At 48.3% G+C, this 18,692-nt stretch overlaps 1 protein-coding gene across 2 annotated transcripts in view; it reads left to right on the top strand.

Moving 5' to 3' along the window:
• Positions 1-3,227: 3,227 nt before the first annotated feature.
• The window catches only part of Rnf38 (ring finger protein 38), a 119,847-nt gene continuing 104,382 nt past the window's right edge, over positions 3,228-18,692 (top strand). For both annotated transcript variants that reach the window (XM_059254243.1, XM_059254242.1), the window contains exon 1: positions 3,228-3,501. In XM_059254243.1, the coding sequence (XP_059110226.1) occupies positions 3,228-3,501 (274 nt within the window). The remainder of the gene's footprint in view (positions 3,502-18,692) is intronic.

The following is an 18,692-nucleotide window of genomic DNA, read 5'->3' as shown; positions in this document are numbered from 1 at the left end:
TCCTAGGCATGGTGACTCCAACAAGCCCTTCACTTAACTTTATAATTAGGCTCAAATGCCTCCTTAATATGGCATTCACGACTTCATAATCTGGCCATATCTTTTAAACACATATTGATTATGCACATTAACAGGGTTCAGCCTGACATTGCCATAAACAGATTAGCACCAATCAAATCCAACCACCTATTTCCCACCCTTCCCAATGTCCAGTAATCACTATTTGCCTGTTAATTTTTTTGTTTTTTGAGACAGGGTTTCTCTGTGTAGCTTTGCGCCTTTTCCTGGAACTCACTTGGTAGCCCAGGCTGGCCTTGAACTCACAGAGATCCGCCTGCCTCTGCCTCCCGAGTGCTGGGATTAAAGGCGTGCGCCACCACCGCCCGGCTTATTTACAATTCTTAATTTATTCATTTGTGCATAAAGTACAAGTTCTCTTTATGTCACTCAGACTGGTTTAAATCTGCACTCCTCATGCCTCTTCCTTCCCAGTGCTAGGATTATAGGCACATGTGACCATGTTTATCTCTCACGTCTAATTATCTTTTAAAGTTGTTTTTTTCTTTTCTTTTTTCTTTTTTCTTTTTTTTTTTTTTTTGAGACAGGGTTTCTCTGTGTAGCCCAGGCTGTCCTAGAACTCACTCTGTAGACCAGGCTAGCCTCGAACTCACTACCTCTCTCTGCCTCCCGAGTGTTGGGATTAAAGGCGTTCACTACCACCACCACTCGGCCTACTTTTTTTTTTTAATTAAAAAAAATTATCACATTTATCTATTTGTGAGTGTGTGTGTGCACTCGCACTTGCACGCCAGAGAGATTGTGTGGAAGCCAGAGGAGTCCATTGACTTGCAAGAACCAACTCTTCTTCCTCCATGTGGGTCTTTGCATGGAACTCTGGTTGTCAGACTCGGCCACGGGCATCTTTACCTGCTGAGCCTTCTCAATGGTCTATCAGGTCTACTTTGCAAAATTTTTCTCATGTGAGAGGAACATGCAATACTTGTCTCAACAGAATGCTTTTCAGTTCCACTTATTTAGCTGCAAATGATGAGCTTTCATTGTTCTGTACGCTGAGTAACAGCGCCCTGCGTACATGCACCACATCTCCGCTTCCCAGTTGGCGCTGACACCCTGACACCTCAGCTGTGCCCCAACCCTGTTATACCTGTGGTTTCCCTACACCCACAGTGTTCATCTCTCCTTACTAACACTAACAGAGGGTGGCCATTGAAGTGATAAGGGCCACAGCAGACAGGATCTGGCCCTGCTTTCATTTGCCTGTCTTGGGGGCATGGTGACGTGATTCAGGGCTTTGCTGGCTCCTCTCCCTTATTCCTGCCTGGTCTCAAGGCATCTTTGGATGAGTTCTTTGGGCTGACTAGCCCGCTCCTTTTAGCGCTGTAAGTAAAGGTGTTTGCTCCAACTTCCAGTTCTAAGATCAGAAGCTGGTGTGTGAACTCTGGGGATAAAAAGAGACTAAACTTTGCTTAAGACTGCTGAGACTCATGGAGGGAAAGGTGCCCCTGAACAGTGGTTTACAGATGTTCTCCAGTGGGCATTAGCATGGAGGCCCCAGCTTGAAAATACATTACCTGAGTCTCTGTGACAAGACACTCAAGGACAGAACTCAGGTCCTTTGGTCAAAGGTAATCTCACTGGGTTCCAGTACAGCTTTCCCCAACCTGTCCTCCTTGGTGAAATACTCACCTTTAAGAGTTTTGTTTTTTTGATAGGTTGGGTGTAGCTCAGAAGTTTGGCCACAGATTTCTTACGTGATCAAGAATGACCTCCCCGGATGAGACTTTCATGCTTAACGTCTACGACTCTGAACTCCAAGGAGATTGCAAGCTCTTTGAAGGCCCAGACAATATTTTCATTATCATCGCTTCTCCATTTCTGAGCATTGCTAACGACCGGAGAGATGGAAGACAATGCAGCATCGTCTAGTGTCAATGTGGAGTTTAAGCGTCTCTTTTCAACTCCAGCTGCCAAAGATCGCCCTCCTTGTCCTGCCCTCCTTGCTTAGCACGACGCAGGGAAAGGCTGAGGATAATGTTTTATTAAAACAATCCAGCCAGCCGCTTAGCTGCACCCTTACCCACATGTCTGTACTTGGAGGCACTCGGCACATGGTTGAGTTTATTTTGCTCTTCCACGGATAACGAGAGCCAGAGAAGGAAGGGAAGGAAATGGGTTCAGCCGCCAACATCGCATTTGAGAAAGAGAGGGCAGGCCGGGAGGGTGGGGGACGGGGAGGGGGAGATTCCGAATCCGCAGAAATCTTCCTCCGGTAATAGGAAAGCCTTCAGTACATCCCCAAGTGTTTCCTCACTTCGCAGCCTCTCCCTCTTCTGAGATCAGGCCCAGTTTGCCTGGCCGGCTTCCTGTCAGTGCTTCACCAACAAGGACATTTAAAGTGAGAAAGAGGAAGAGAAAGTCAGAGCTGGGGGGTGAGGGCCAGGGCTGAGCCCGACTGGGTTTGGCTGGGAATTCAAAATGGGTCTCCAGGACCCAGGAAAGGGCGCCCGTCTCCATCTCTTCGGTCTCCGCCTCTGCGGTCCTCCGGGGGTCCTCGGAGACTGATCTATCACCAATCAGCCTCAGAAGCGAAGGGAGAGTTTCTTCGCTAAGTGTCTCAAAGGCACAAACTTTGAGGAAACAGCCGAGAGGGAGGATCGACGTGCAGCGGGGTGGGGGGGCAGCAGCGGGGAGCAGGCCGGCGCCGCGCAGGCCGTGGATGGAACGCCGGGCGGGCTGAGGCTAACCGGGGCGGACCCGGGCACACTCCCCGGTGCAGACACCGCCCGAGGCGGCGGAGCGGCAGGGCCTGCGCAGCGGTCGGCTTGGGCCCCGAGGCCCGCGGCCGCGCCCCGGGGGCGGGCCGGGGGCGGGGCGGCGCGGGGTGGGGGGAGGCGCGGATGCCGAGGGCTTCGGTCGGGGCCTCCCCGCCTGGGCGGGCCGCGGCGGCCGAGGATCCCCCCCCTGGACGCCGCCCGGGAGCCGCGGCTCCGAGTCCGGCGCTCATTGGCGGCGCGGCGCGGCTTCCCCGCCCCCCGGCGTCCCCGCCCCCTCCGCCGCCGCCGCGGCCGGGCTCCGCCTTCTGGCCCGCCGGGAGCCGCCTCCGTCGCCGCCGCCGCCACAGCCTCCTTCGCCGCCGGCCCGGGCCCAGCCAGCGCCCGCCGTGCCGGAGTCGAGTCGCAGCCCGAGCTGCTGCCCGCGGCCCCGCCATGAGCGGAAGCGCCGCCGCCGCCGCGGTCGCGGTCGCCGCCGCCTCAGCTGCCGCCGCCGCCGCCGCCGCCGCCGCGCACTTCCAGCCTCGGCCGTCGTCTCCCAGGCCGGGCCCCGCCGAGCTCGGGCCCCCGCGCCGCCCGCGCCCCCCGCCGCCCCCGCCGCCGCCCCGGCCCGAGCCTGCCGCCGCCGGCCGCCTGAGCCCTCCGGGCCACGGGCCTCTTCGGACCGGGGCGCAGGGTGGCGGCGCCTGCGGCAGAGCGTCCGGAGCAGGTACGGGGTCCGCCGGCGGGGCGGGGCGGCGCGGAGCGGGCTGTGCGGGGAGGGGCGAGGGTCAGTCCGGGGCAGGGGTCCCGCGGAGAGGGAGGAGCCTGGTACGCCAACAGCTTTGTCCAGCCCGGGAACCCCCCGGAGCCCCGCACCTCCGCCGAGCCGAGCGCCTCACAAAGCGTTCTCGCACCCGCTGGGCAGCCCCCTCCTGCGGGGTGGGCAGGGCAGGACCTCGGCAGGGATCGGTACGGCCCGGGAAGGAAACTGAGGCTTACCGGGGGAAGTGACTTGCCCAAGGTCACAAAGCCAGCTAGAGTCGTGTCTTGGCTGGGAACCAGGGCCACCCTGGAGCTGGCGCGGGCCGCCGGCCGAGGGGGCTGGGAGGAGGCAGAGTCCCTAGCCCCGGAGAACTAGAGTGGCTGCGGGGAGGGGCCTGGGGCCTGCGCCCTGGCACACCCACCAGGGTAGCTAGCTAGCCCGTTTTGGGGGCTGACCTGGAGGGGTGGGAGGGAGAAACGGGAGCTGCCTTGGGAGCTTGGTGCCCTGGGAAGCTGATTTGGGGAGCTGGAGGGAGAAAGACTCCTGCCGGGGGTGGGGGGTGGGGGGTGTATGTGCTCCGAGAGGTTTTATTGAGTTCGTGGAGAAGAGCTTTGGAAACTTATCTCGGGGACCGTTTGGTCTCCTCCCGGTCATGCTTCTCAGCACTGCACAGGCTAAGCCAGCCCAGCGGGAATGGGGAAAGAGGCCTCCTCATAAGGTGTCTTTTCCAGGAAATTGCCCGAGTTTTGTTCCTGCCCCGAACACAAATACATACCTGGCCCTGGTAAAAAGCATGCGTGCCACAGAAGGCCATACGAGTTCTTTTCAAGATGGTCTGGACTTACCGCACTTAGAGAATTCCCAGAGGAAGAGCAGCTGTCCCAGGCCTGAAGGGGGAAGGAAGCTGGGAGGGTTGGGATAAGTCCCCCTCCTGCTGTACAATGCAGGAGAAGTCCGTTTTCACGGGGGTGGGGTGGGTGATTAGGTGAGTTGCTTTTACTTTGAGTGCATCTTAGAAAAGGAGAAAGGATGTCAGTTCCAGAGGAGAGGGAGAGAGCAGCAAACGGCTAGCAGGCCGTGAAGAAAGTCCAGTAGCAGCCGTGGAATGGGGAAAAGGAGAGGGTATGCAGTCACTGTGGGGGAAGGGAGACAGGCATTGCTGAGGGGGAGGGCGGAGGGCAGCTAGTTTGGAGAGAAACGCTGTGATGCTGCAAAGAGGGAGTTAAATGTGCTAAGTTTGACACGGGTCTCTGCAGGAAGAAGGCTGTCTGCAGTGTAGAGTTTACCTATTGCTCTGACGTAATTTCGTGTTCTTTGAGTAAGGACAGTTGTAATATTTTTATAGACACATGCTGGCCTTAGCATCACCTCCCTCCCTTCGTTCTCACCCCTAAGGATACAGACTCCGAGTGCCTACGGTATTGTCTTGGAAGTAAGGCTTGACAAAAAGAGGGAAGAGAAAGACTAATTAGCAAATGAATTAATTAAGGCCTTTGTCGGGATCGACTCCTTAAAGTCAGCTGTTTCTTTACTGTCCTGCACAGTACCTGAGCGGTCCATCTTGGCGGCTGCTGGAGGGTGCTCTGGGGTTGTAATCCCAGCAGTGGAAAGACTGCAGTTGACGGATCAAGAGTTCCGGGCCTGCTGCTCACCACAGCATGCAGGGAGCCAGCAAGTTTGAAGCCTGGTCTACTTAGGCAGATCCTGGGATTTTGTGTGTGTGTGTGTGTGTGTGTGTGTGTGTGTGTGTGTGTGTGTATGTATATGTATGTGTGTGTTCTGTCTGCAGGTATGTATGTGCATCACATGTATGCGGTGCCCATGGAGGCCAGAGAGGGTGTCAGATATTCTGGAACTGTTACAGGCTGCTGTGAGCCTTCATGTAGATGCTGGGATCTGAACCTGGTTGGTCCCTTTGCAAGAGCAGCCAGTGATCTTAACTGCTGAGCCATCTCTTCAGCCTCAAGATCCTGTTTTGAAATGTAATCAGAAGGTTGAGTGCTTGTCTAGCATACTTCAGGCCCTGGGTTCAATTCCTAATAGTACAAACAGACCATGGCTGTAGGAAACAGATAGCAGATATGTCCACATACATGCACATGTATGTGTAAGAAAATGTATGTGTCAGAGACTTGTACTCAGACAAATGTAGACAGGACAGCAGTGCACACCATGTCGTAGCTCACTGGGCAGAACTGAAGTGCTCTGGTGAGGGTAAGACTGTAGGGAAATACACTTTGATTGCTTTGCCGTTGCCATGCTGGGGATAGACCCTAGTGCCTTCCACAAGTTAAGCAAGCACTCTGCCACAAAACTGTGTCTCCAAAGACAGGGTCTCACTATGCAGTCCTGGCTGGCCTGGAACTTGCTTTGTAGACCAAGTTGGCCTTGAACTTACGGAGATCAATCTTCCCTGCTTCCTGAGTTCTGGGATGAAGGAACTGTACTTTTGTATACTGTTAGCGAGAATGTAAGTGGGTACAACCACCTTGGACAGCAGTCATGTAACAAATATCTAGTTAAAAGCTAGACATACTCATTTATCTAAAATGTGTAAAGACAATAATAAATACAAAAGAAGTACAAGAGTCCTGTTCCAGCTCATGGATGGATGGCACCAATAGGGCCATGCATGCATTTTTGGAAAGACCCTTCCTTGCCTAGACTGAGGAGATGGCTCTCCAGTTGAAGCGCTTGCCTTGAAAGCATGAATACCCAACTTTGGATTGTAAAAGCCAGCTGGGCAGTGTGGAGATAGATTATATACCCTGTAGGTCTAGTGGCTAGCCAGTCTAGCTATAGATTCAGTGACAGACAAACTGCATCAGAAACCACGGTGGACAGTGGTGGATGGAGATACCAAAACTGCCTCTGGCTTTCACATGAGCCTGCATAGGCAGGAGTACCTGCAAGCACACGTGCATTCATTCATTCATTCATTCATTTTTACACCGAATACACACGCCCGAGGTCCACACAACTGAACACTACAGCGCTGTGAAAAAATGAGTAAAAGCAGCAATGGTGTCACATACCTGTAATTCTAGTACTCTGGGGGTAGAGCAGGTACGAGGCCAGCATGGGCTACTTAAAAACTTGTCTCCACCCCAGTAAATTATAGCTAATGCATTAAAAATGGATGTATATCAGAAAGTTGATAGGGATTAGGAAAACAAATCCCAGGAGAATTTTTTCAAAAATTTTCCACTTGTATATTTTAAAAATTCAACTATTTGTGGTTATATACATACATAGCAATGTATGTACATGCATGGAAACTATAAAAATTCACAAGTAGTGCTTATCTTTGAGTAGAGAAGATGAAGGATGGGATAAGACTGGTATGTAAAGAGCTTTAATTATACTTAATATTACTTAAATTCAAATCCGGTAATTACAAATTAAGATTTGTTAATGTTAGATGTGGGGTGTAGAGATTAAGTATATTATTTTAAATATTTTTCAGATGTTTGAAATGTTTCTCATTTGTAAAGCATTTTCTTGTTTATAGAACACAGAATTTTATCCCATAACACCGGGGTCTGTAATGACAGCATCTAGTCCAGCATGGTGTGGGGACAGTGGGACTGTAACAACAGCATCTAGTCCAGCATGGTGTGGGGGACAGCGGGGCTGTAACTACAGCGTCTAGTCCAGCATGGTGTGGGGACAGTGGGTCTGTAATGACAGCTTCTAGTCCAGCATGGTGTGGGGACAGTGGGACTGTAACAACAGCATCTAGTCCAGCATGGTGTGGGGACAGTGGGACTGTAACAACAGCATCTAGTCCAGCATGGTGTGGGGGACAGTGGGTCTCTAACAACAGCATCTAGTCCAGCATGGTGTGGGGACAGCGGAGCTGTAATGACAGTGTCTAGTCCAGTATGGTGTGGGGGACAGTGGGGCTCCTGCTCCTTTTTTACCTTTTCTGACCTGTAACCTAGTTTTGCCATGAGTAACTAAAAATAGATTTTAAAAATTATTTTTAATTAAAAAAATATAAGTGTGGGTGTTTTGCCTGCGTTATGACTGTAGAGCAGCGTGTCTGGTGCCTGAGGAGGCTGGAAGAGGGCGTTAGATCCCCTGGAACCACAGTTACGGTTGTGAGCAGCTCTGTGAGAGCTGGGCAGAGTGGCCAGTTCTCACCTGCTGAGCCATGTCTTTCCAGCATGGCTAACTTTTATTTTGGGATTGCTGATGGACGTGGAGGATTCTAGATCAGCAGTGTGGGCGTTGTCAGAATGTCAGTGCTGCTGTGCACTCTGACCTGGTAGGTAGAAGATGGGCCCAGACACCTGCCTCGGATGCTCGCTAGAGTTTGAAGACTGGTTTTAATTTGTTAGAGCCCTTCTCCAGGCCCTCCTTTGGGCTGTACTTTGTTACTGCTCCATGTCTGGGTATGGTTTGAACCCTGTGATGCTTATCACTTTGTTTGAAACGGAGTCCTTATAGTGCAGGCCAGCCTTCCTCTCCCTCTTCCTGCTTCAAGCTTCAGGTCTAGGCCACTAGAATGCTTACTTCCTTTGTGGAGCAGCTGGGGAGAGGGCTGAGCAAGCCCAAAGACCAGAGTTCAGATCCTTGGCACCGGGCACATGCCGGGCAGCCACTATAATCCCAGAGCTTGGGAGCTAGAGACAGAGGATCCCCAAGTAAGCTGGCTAGCTAGACTAGCCAAATTGGCAAGCTTTAGGTTCCAGTGAGAGACCCAAGGTGGAGAATCACCTAAGAAGACATGATGCCAACCTCTGGCTGCCATATGAATGCATTCACACCTGGACACACATGCATTCCCAGCATGTGAACATGTATGTGTGGGCATACATACTACACACATATGCTCATTCAAAAAATACGCTAAGGGTAGGATTGTATGTCATCATCCATAGCCTGTTTTCTAACCCACCTCCCCTTAGAGGTAGTCCCATGTGTTTCAGGCTAGCGCCAAACTTGCTGTGTAGTTGAACTTGAACTTCTAATCCTTTTGCTTACGCCTGAGTGATGGGGATGCTGGGATTATAGGCCTGCACCACCAAACCCATTTTATGCTGTGTTGAGGTTTGGTGCATGCCAGGCTAAGCTAAGTACCCAACTAAGCTAAGTCTCCAGTATTCTTTGTAGTTTTTTGAGACAGGGTCTCATGTAACTCAAACTGGCTTCTAGTTTCTATATAGCTGAGGCTGGTCATGAACCCCAGATTTTCCTGCTTCACTTCCCCACTGCTAGGATTTTAGGTATGCATATCCGCTTGGCTATACCCATCTTAATCCAGTTTGCCAATTCCTCTTAGGCAGGTAGCCAAGGGGCTCACTTAAGAGGACTTTTTATTAGAATTTACAGGCCTCATTGTCAACTATGTCACTTTCTAGTTGGGAGAAGAACAAAAAGAGGTCTAACAGAAAGCAGACCCCAAAAGGTAAATGTGTAGGGGTTTGAGAGGGGCCCTGTCCATGCTCATAAGCATGCACTCCACTGGGCTGCACTCTCGGTCCTCATGCCCGCCGTTTCTCTTCTCGTTTATATATTCATTTTGTTGGGTGGATGCAGATGCAGGGGTTGGAGGACAACATTTAGGAGTCCACTTTCTCCCTCACGATGCAGGTTCCAACTGTTGAACTCGGGTCATCAGACGTGGCCACAAGTACCTTCACCTGATGAGCCATCTCTCAGGTATCCGTCACTCCTTTCTTAGGAGAAAAGTGGCTCACGATCTGCAGCTAATGGAGGCTGTTGGAGTGTTTTGGCTTATTACCTACATTTGAGCTTCAGCCATGAAACCATAGATAGAGGTTTTAGGTATTAGGAAACAGTTGCTTGAGTTGCAAGTTTCTTCCCCCAAATTCACTGGTTTTCCTTAAACGTTATACCTTTAGGCTTGATTCACTTAAGAATTTTATATTAGCCAGGTGTGGTGGCACACACCTTTAATCCCAGCACTCAGAGGCAGAGGCAGGTGGATCTCTGTGAGTTCGAGGCTAGCCTGCTCTAGAGTTCCAGGCCAGCCAGGGCTACACAAAGAAACCCTGTTTCAAAAAACCAAAACCCAAACCAAACCAAAATAACAACAACAACGAAGACTTTTATATTAGGTGAGAGTTTCTGAAGATGGATTTTGTGAAATGCCTGTTTTTGCTGAGGTGCTTTCTGATAACCCATTTTAGAGGTACAACATGGCTTTCGGGTGGTTTTTAATATTTTTTAATTGGTTAATTTAATTTATTTTAAGTAGGACTGCTATACATGACCTCCAGAACAAGACCACTTATTTCAGGTAGCAAGTGCAGGTGAATCCTTTGGTCAGGATGAGCACCCAAGGGCTGACAAAATGGTTCAATGGACAAAGTTGTTTGCCACCAAGTTTGGTGACCTGAGTTCGATCACTGAAACTCACATGATGAAAGGAGAAAACTGACCCCTGTAAGCTCTCCTCTGGCTTCCAAATCACACAGTGACATCCTCCTCCCTCCCTAAATACAGACATATTTTAAGAGATGGGCACTGCATATCCTTAGAAGGGGCACCTGTTTCTCAGTCTCACAGAAGTGAAGTGTTACCTGGCATGACCTGCCAGCTTTGGGCCTCTGGGTTCAGCAGTGACTGTATCATCCATTCTTACTGTGGTTCTGTATTGGAGGCTGGCTTGGTGCTGGAGTTGAGGCTCTGAAACAAGTCTCCTGTGAATGTTTCTCGTTCGTTTCTGTTTGGAGCAGGGTCTCATGTATCCCAGGCTGTTCTCAGATTTGTCATGTGGCCTGGTCTGCCTGGAACTTCTGCTCCTCCTGCCTCCACCACCTGAGTGCTGGGATTACAGTCCTGTTTTACTTGGTGCTGGGCATCAGACGCAAGGCCTCGTGCATGCTAGGCAGGTACTCTACCAGCTTAGTCACATTCTGAGAGTTAACAACCTAGCATCTCAATGAATGGAGAGTGAGCACCTCACCGCTGACGTCTGTTCAGCTCCCCACCTGGGTTTATCATTAGGAGGATTTCAGTCCTGGCTTTCTACCACCACATCAGCCTGAATCAAAGAATTCAGCTTTATCTGCTGAACTTTATTATGAGACTGGAGAATCCATAGAGAAAAAGCCAGAAGATGGTGCATGGAAAACAGAATGAGAGCTAGCCATGAGAAAGACGAGACAGGCGTTGGTAAAATGGAGGTGAGAAGGGAGCTGTGTACCTATTTGCTCTTACGGTCACTTTGAGGGGGGTATGTAATGTGATTTTTCTATCTCGTTTCCCACTCATACAGTATAGCATTCCTGAGTTTCATAGACCTGAGGCTTTTTAGCCAATTTAAAAATATTTACCCATTTGTATTTTCCATTAAGTTGTTGTTTATGCTTCCTGCTGTTTCATGTTTTTCTGGGAGAGAGAAGGAGGAGAAGTACCAAGCAAGGACAGACCGGACTTCCTACTGCTGTTTTGGAGTAGAACAGAAACTGGAGCGATGTTGGGCAGGTGTAGGATGATGCTTCACTGTGTCTCTGTCAAGTCATGAGACAGAAAGCTATTTCTGCATTTCCACTTTTGTGGTAAAATACGTGTAGAAATTAAGGAGTGTGAGTGTGTGCGTTTTCCTGAGTATACTAATTGAGTTAGTTGAACAAATAGAGAAGAGTGGTAGGAGAAGAGATGTCTGTACGAGAGAGAGCTGCAGGCAGCAGGCGCCCTGTGCAGGGTTTGGTGTGCCCTGGGGTTGAAGAGAAGGTGCCTGTCTATTCTGCAGTAACACGCTTTAGCACCACCTGCCAAGTAAGCTAGGGTTGGGTAGGAAAACAAATTTCATTTCATAGTTGCCTTCACAAATAACAAGGAGCTGAGATGCTTGTGATTAACAAAACGAGTATTTTGTTTGTTTGGTTTATTGTTAAGTGTCTTGCTTAACATAAAAATGAGGTTTGTGTCCTTTCTAGATTCTTTCTCTCTCTCTCTTTTTTTTTTTTTTTTTTTTGTTTTGTTTTGGTTTTTTTGAGACAGGGTTTCTCTCTGTAGCTTTTCACCTTTCCTAGAACTCACTCTGTAGCCCAGGCTGGCGTCGAACTCAGAGATCCACCTGCCTCTGCCTCCCGAGTGCTGGGATTAAAGGCATGCGCCACCACCGCCTGGCCCCTTCTAGATTCTTATGGCTGCCTCACAGCATCTCCCAGTAGTGACAGTAAAGCACAGCCTGGGGACTGACCCAGTGGAGCCAGGGCCTTCATGTCAGCCAGTGCTGAGGTTCCGAGATGGGCACTTCCGGCAGGTTCCTGACTTTCCCCTTCCTTCTGGGCTGAGTGTCAGGATGAGCTGAGCAGGATTCTTAATGGTCACCCACAAGAAACCCCCAAAGGTGAGTATGGCTGAAACAGGAGGATTGCTGGAAGTTTGAGACCAGTCTGGACTGCATAGTATTATCAGGCCAGTCAGAGCTACCTTGTAGGACTTTGTCTCTAAAAGAAAAAGAGAAAGGGGCTGGGGGCGGGGAAAGAGAGCCCCTGCGGACAGTAGGAAGCCAGAACCCAGACCACCATAGCAGATCCAGCGCTCCTTCCTCCACTGCTGCCTCTCATCATCTTCCTGTGAGCCTGGAAAGCACACCCTTCCCGAAATCATACAAAGAGGCTTTGTGCTTTGCGGATGTTCTAAGAGGCGGGATCACTGTAATTATAATTCCCTAAGCACAACCAAGTAATGGGGGCAGGCAGGGTAAAGATGGTATCCAAGTTCTTGTTGGTAAGGAAAAGTCAGGCGGGGATTAAAAATTATCTGGAGACAGCATCCAAAAGTGGATAATGGAGCGTTGTTGTAATGCTGACAAGAGCGTGTTTAAGTGACTATATTTCAGAGTTTTAAATCTATGCTTATACTTGAAGCTTTAAAAAGCACAAGACTTTGGGACATTTTTTTCTATTCTGAAATTATAATAGAAAAGTACTTCAGAAGAAGGTGTGTGGGTATCTGTGTTTGTTTACCTTATGTTTGTATTCTAGAGTGACTGTTCTAGAAAGCCATCTCTTACCTATTAGCTGGAGATGCTCCTACTAGTTTAGTTTTAAAAAATATTTATCTTTATGATTTTTATTTGTATGTATGTGTGTCTGAGTGCATTACACTTGTGAGCGTGCCCATGGACGCTAGAAGAGGGCGTTGGATCCCTGGGAGTTAGCAGGTGATAGCCTTGAGTTGGCTGGGAGCTGAACCTGGGTCCTCTGCAAGGGCAGCAAGTGCTTTTAACCACTGAGCCATCTCTCCAGCCCCTCTAATGGGATTTTGTTGGCTTTGTTGGAAACAGGCTCTCACTGTGTTACCCAGGCAGGCTTTGAACTTGTCATCCTGCTCCGGCTCTCTGAGTTTTGGGATTACAGCCCTCTACCAATCAGCCTGGCTTTCAATTTTGTGTGTGTGTGTGTGTGTGTGTGTGTGTGTGTGTGTGTGTGTGTGTGTGTTTTCTTTTGGTTTTTCGAGACAGGGTTTCTCTGTGTAGCTTTGCGCCTTTCCTGGAACTCACTCTGTAGCCCAGGCTGGCCTCGAACTCACAGAGATCCGCCTGGCTCTGCCTCCCGAGTGCTGGGATTAAAGGCGTGCGCTACCACCGCCCGGCTTGTGTGTGTGTGTGTGTGTGTGTGTGTGTGTGTGTGTGTGTGTGTGTGTGTTTTGTTGTTGTTGTTGATTTTGTATTGCTACCACTAGAAAAAAATAACTAGTCTGGGATATGTGTTAATACATTGTTTTATATCAATCAAGTATTTCCTTTTAGAATATTTTTGAGATAGGGACTCATGTAGCTCAGTCTTACCTCAGATTTACTGTGTAGCTGAGAGTGACTGAACTTCTGATCCTTCTGCCTCTTCCTCCTCAGTGCTGAGATTATGTAAGTGTGTCACCACACCCAGTTTAGGGCAAGCATTAGGCTAACATCCCGTAGCCTGTCTGTGTGTGCACACACATCTGGACATCAGATGACACCTTTTAGGAACTGGTCCTATCATCAGATGGGTTTTAGGGATCGAATTCAGGGCATCAGGCTTGTGGGCCAATGCCTGTTTCCCACAGAGCTGTCTCAACAGTCCCCGGGTATGTAAGCTTTGTTGTTAGTCATTTAGTGAAAATGGTTCCCTCCCTCCCTCCCTCCCTCCCTTCCTTCCTTCCTTCCTCTCTTTCTCTCTCTGTTTCCTGCCTATCTGCCTTTCCTGTAAAAGTTTTTTTTTTTTAATTTATTTTATCTGTATGGATGCTTTTTCTGCATCTCTGTGCTCCACATGTGCGCAGCGTCCAAAGATTCCAGAAGAGGGCACTGGATCCCTTGGAACTGGAGTTACAGGTGTAGTGAGCTGCCATGTTGCTGCTGGGAATCAAACTTTGGTCCTCTGGCAGTTCAGTTAGTTCTCTTGACCACTGAGCCATTTCTCCAGCTGCACCTTCCCTTTAAAATTTTCTTTCTTTCTTTCTATCTATCTATCTATCTATCTATCTATCTATCTATCATCTATCATTCATTAAGTGGCATTGTTTACCGTGCGAGAAAAGCCAAGAGAAAAACCCACTATAAGAGTTTATTAAGGAGGGCTGGAGAGATGGCTCAGAGGTTAAGAGCACCTGATGTTCTTCCAGAGGTCCTGAGTTCAATTCCCAGCAACCACATGGTGGCTCACAACCATTTAAAGTGGGATCTGATTTCTCTTCTGGCATAAACTTGTACATGCAGACAGAGCACTCACATACATAAATAAATAAATCTTAGAGGGAAAAAAAACCTCAGTAAAAGAAAAAACAAAAAAAAAAAACAAACAAACAAACAAAAAAAAAAAACAAGGGGGCTGGAGAGATGGGCCAGAGGTTAGGTGTACTGACTGCTCTTCCAGAGGTCCTGAGTTCAATTCCCAGCACCCACATGGTGGCTCACAACCATTTGTAATGAGATCTGGCACCCTCTTCTGTATACATAATAAATAAATAAATCTTTAAAAAAAAAAAAAAAAAAAAAAAAAAAAAAAGAGTTTATTAAGGGAAGGGAACAGAAGGGGTGTGTGCAGGCCTATGGGGAATGACCTTGCAGGAACAGAGGGGAGGGATAAGTGGAACCAGCTTTCATAGATCTGCCCCCCCCCCCATGTGCGAATATGGGCTTATGTAGCTATACAACACATGCTTATAGATTAAGTGATCACACAGTGCACAGAGTAAGGCCCTGGGATGACTAAGCATCTTGCCAGCGCATGAGTGGTCATGTAGCTGGGGGAGTGGCTAGGAATTCTAACACTGTCTATCTGAGACAGGATCTCACTGTGTTGTCCTGGGACTTACCATGTAGGCCAGGCTGGCCCTGAACTCAAAGAGCTTACTTACCTCAGCCTCCTGAGTGCTGGGATTAAAGGCTTGAACCAACATGCCTAACAAGCTGTGTGTGTGTGTATGTGTGTATGTATGTGGGTATGAAGTGACTATCCAGAAGAGGGCTTTGGATACCCTGGAGCTGGAGTTCTGGTGTTCATGAGCCTGCCAGAAGTTTGTTTTTTTTCTTCTCTTTTAGAGTCTCACTATGTAGCCCAGGCTGACCTTGAACTCTGAATCCTTCTAAGCCTCCTAAATGCTGGGATTATAGGCAAGCACTACCATACCCAGCCTGTTTTTTCTCAGTATGGAAGCAATCACTATATTACTTATTACTAGTATCTCAAACAAATTGCTTTTAGAAATTTTTTTGATTTTTCGAGACAGAGTTTCTCTGTGTAGCATTGTGCCTTTCCTGGAACTCGCTTTGTAGACCAGGCTGGCCTCGAACTCACAGAGATCCGCCTGCCTCTGCCTCTGAGTGCTGGGATTAAAGGCGTGCACCACCACCGCCCAACAAATTGCTTTTAAGAAAGGAAAGGAATGCACCAAACAATTGTATGTAGAGGTTAACTCAGTGGAATGCCTGCCTAGTGTATGTGAATCCTGGGTTCTGTTCTCAGCACCCTATAAACTGAGTGTGGTAATCCCCACACCCAGCAATCCAAGCATTTGGGAAAGGGAGCAAGAAGACTTCAAGGTTATCCTTGATTATGGGAGTTTGAGGCTAGGTTGACTCTATTACCTAAAAATGAAACAAAACAAACCAAACAACACAAAACAAACAGCATAGTAGACCATAGTATTTTTAGGGTGAGGATAAAGGACCCTGTTCATAATTTGTATTGACATACCTTCTGTATAGGTTGATAGCATATACCTTATGGAAATGTACAGTTTATAAGCTGGCTCATCTTATTCGTGAGAGTCAGGTTCACAGTTGGACTCTGATTCTTTTAACACAATTTTGTCCTGATTTACAGAAATCGACCTTGTACTTATCTCCACATAAATACTGCTGGAAACCCCATTATTTATAAAGAGCCTATGCAGGACCCGGGACTGTAGCTCAGTTGGTGGAATATTTCCTCAGCATGCATGGGTCTGTAGGTTCAATTCCCAGTAAGACCCTGTCCACATAATCCTTTGAAAAGGTTTTTTTTTTTGTTTTTTGTTTTTTGTTCTTCAAGACAGAATTTCTCTTGTAGCCCTGGCTTTCCTGGAACTTGCTCTGTGGAACAGGCTGGCCTTGAACTCATAGAGATGCCTTTGCCTCTGCCTTCCCAGTGCTGGGATTAAAGGCGTGCACCACCACTTCCCGGCTTAAATTGTCCACTATTGTCTGGACTGTTTGATTTGTAAATATGTTTCTTCTGGGAAAATTACTTCTTGACTCTTTCACTGTAGTCTGGTGGCCACCAAAAGTAATGATTTGGTGAGATGGTGTCTGCAATGCACTAGACAGAGCTAGGGTTTCAGGGATGATGCACACATGCAATAGCACCTCATTGAGGGCATCTGACAATGGCTGGCATAAGAACAAATGTGTTTTAGGGGTTCTTGGCCCTTAACAAGAGGCTGGAGAACAAAAATTATACTAATTAGTAGTATACTAATAGAGTGGCTGGCCGTGGTGGTGCACCCTCATGTAGCTGGAGAGTTTCTCTCCAGTTCCCACCAAGCCCTGCCAGTTCTGGAGCCCACTTACAAAATAAACACACCGACTCTTATATTATTTAACTGCTCGGCCATTAGTTTAGGCCTACCATTGTCTAGCTCTTACTCTTATACTAAGCCCATTTTTGTTAATCTATATGTCGCCACGTGTTCCGTGGCTTTACCTGTTGCCTCTACATGATGCTCCCTGGACGGCAGCTGGTGTCTCCCCTCCCTGCCTTCCTGCTCTTTCCTTTTCTCCTTTCTGTTAGTCCCGCCTATACTTCCTGCCCGGCTACTGGCCAATCAGTGTTTTATTTATCAAACAATCATCCACAGCACCCTCATGATTCCAACACTTGAGAGGCAGAGGCAGGAGAATCAGGCTGTCCTTATATGTGGACTTTTAGGCCATCCAGTACTACAGGAGGCCCTGTTTAAAAAGCAAACAAACAAAAATAGGTACAGTATGATAATCCTGATAATTAATCTTTTGAAAGCACATGATCTAATCACCAGAGAAGGCTCATTGATTAAAGCACTTGCCACACAAGCATAAGGACCAGAGTTCGAATCTACCAGCCCCACATAAATCAATGCCAATGGGTGTGAGAGCCCACCTGTAATTCCAGTGCTCAGAAAACAGAGATACAGGATTCTCAGAGCAAGCTAGTTAGCTAGACTAGACTAGTCTTAACAGTGAGTTCTGGATTCAGTCGAGAGACCCTGCCTCAGTGAGTAGTAAGATTGAAAGCAATTGAGGAAGACTCTTCACGTCAGCCTTAGGCCTCCACACTCATGCACACACTATATGTAGTTGCACACATGTACCCATGTACGTGTGAATATACATACATGCAGACATGTATACCATATTTATTTTAGAAAGCTTGGGGGCTGTAGAGATGGCCCAGTGGTTAAGAGCTCTGGCTGTTCTTCCAGAAGACACATCCCCAGCACCCACATGGCAGCTCACAACTGTCTCTAACTCTAGTCCCAGGAGATCTGATGCCCTCTTATGGCTTCCTCAGGTGTCAGGCATGAACATAGTGCACGTCTACATACAGACAAAACGCCCATCCATATAAAATAAATTAAAATAAAGGAAAGTTAGGGCCAGTGAGATGGCTTAGCAGGTAGGGATACCTGCCTCCAAGTTTGACAGCCTGAGTTCAGTCCCTGGGACCCGCATGGTGGAAGGGGAGAATCAACCCCTGCAAGTTGTCCTCTGACCTCCACACATGCAGTTTGGGGCCCCCTTCCCCCAAATAGTAGAACTTTTTGAAAAGGCTCACTTTTTGTCTAGTATTTAATGTTAACGTAATTGGGTTTTTGTCATAATCTATTATTCTTGCTTCAGCTTGACATGCATATTTCCAATCTTTTCACACACACACACACACACACACACACACACACACGAAGAGTGACACTTCAGGTGCCATTCCTTAGGTGCCATCCACATGAGTTTTAGACAAGATCTCGCATTGGCCTGCGGCTCGCAGAGTCCAGCGCTTGGATCGTAAAGCAGCCTGCCCCAGTGTCCTGCATGCGGGAATTGCAGGTTTGGGCCACTGTGCCCATCCTAGCCTTAATTCCTGGGTAACTTGGCTAGTGAAAGTGTGCTTATGCTGTGAGACTCTGTTGTAAGTAACTTACTCCGATGAATTAATCCTCGAGGTAGTTCTCTAAGGTGTCTATATATACCGTCATACTTACTGTACAGATGAAGAAACGAGCATGCAGAGGGCCAGGGGCCTCACAGATATGTACAGCTCTGTGGAAGTGGGCCTGGAGCTGAGTGCAGAGTATTTGCCTAGTGTGCACAAGGTCCTGGGTTGAGTCCCCAGTACTGCCCTCCACTAAAGTGTCATCTGGGTGGGACCCAGGCAGCCTCCTTCTGGAATCTGTTCTTACCTGGCCTGCCTCTTTGCATCTCAGTTATAGATGGAGAGCCTTTCTTAATGCTGCCATTAGTTGTGGTAACAGACATTGGACAGGAACAAAAGGAAATAAAAGTAAGGTATTTTATGTTCTGAGTCAGGGATCCTTCAGTTTCTGAGTCCCCAGGGGGATTACAGGTGCGTACCATCAAACCCAGCAAGAGTTTGAAGTCTTTAGTTTATCTTTGTCCCTCCTGAAAAATATATGTATTTTTAAAGTTCTAAATTACACATGTTGCGGTTTAT

This window comes from Peromyscus eremicus, chromosome 2 (genome assembly GCF_949786415.1).
Source record: "Peromyscus eremicus chromosome 2, PerEre_H2_v1, whole genome shotgun sequence".
NCBI lineage: Eukaryota > Metazoa > Chordata > Mammalia > Rodentia > Cricetidae > Peromyscus > Peromyscus eremicus.
This window is presented reverse-complemented; position numbering and strand designations above follow the sequence as displayed.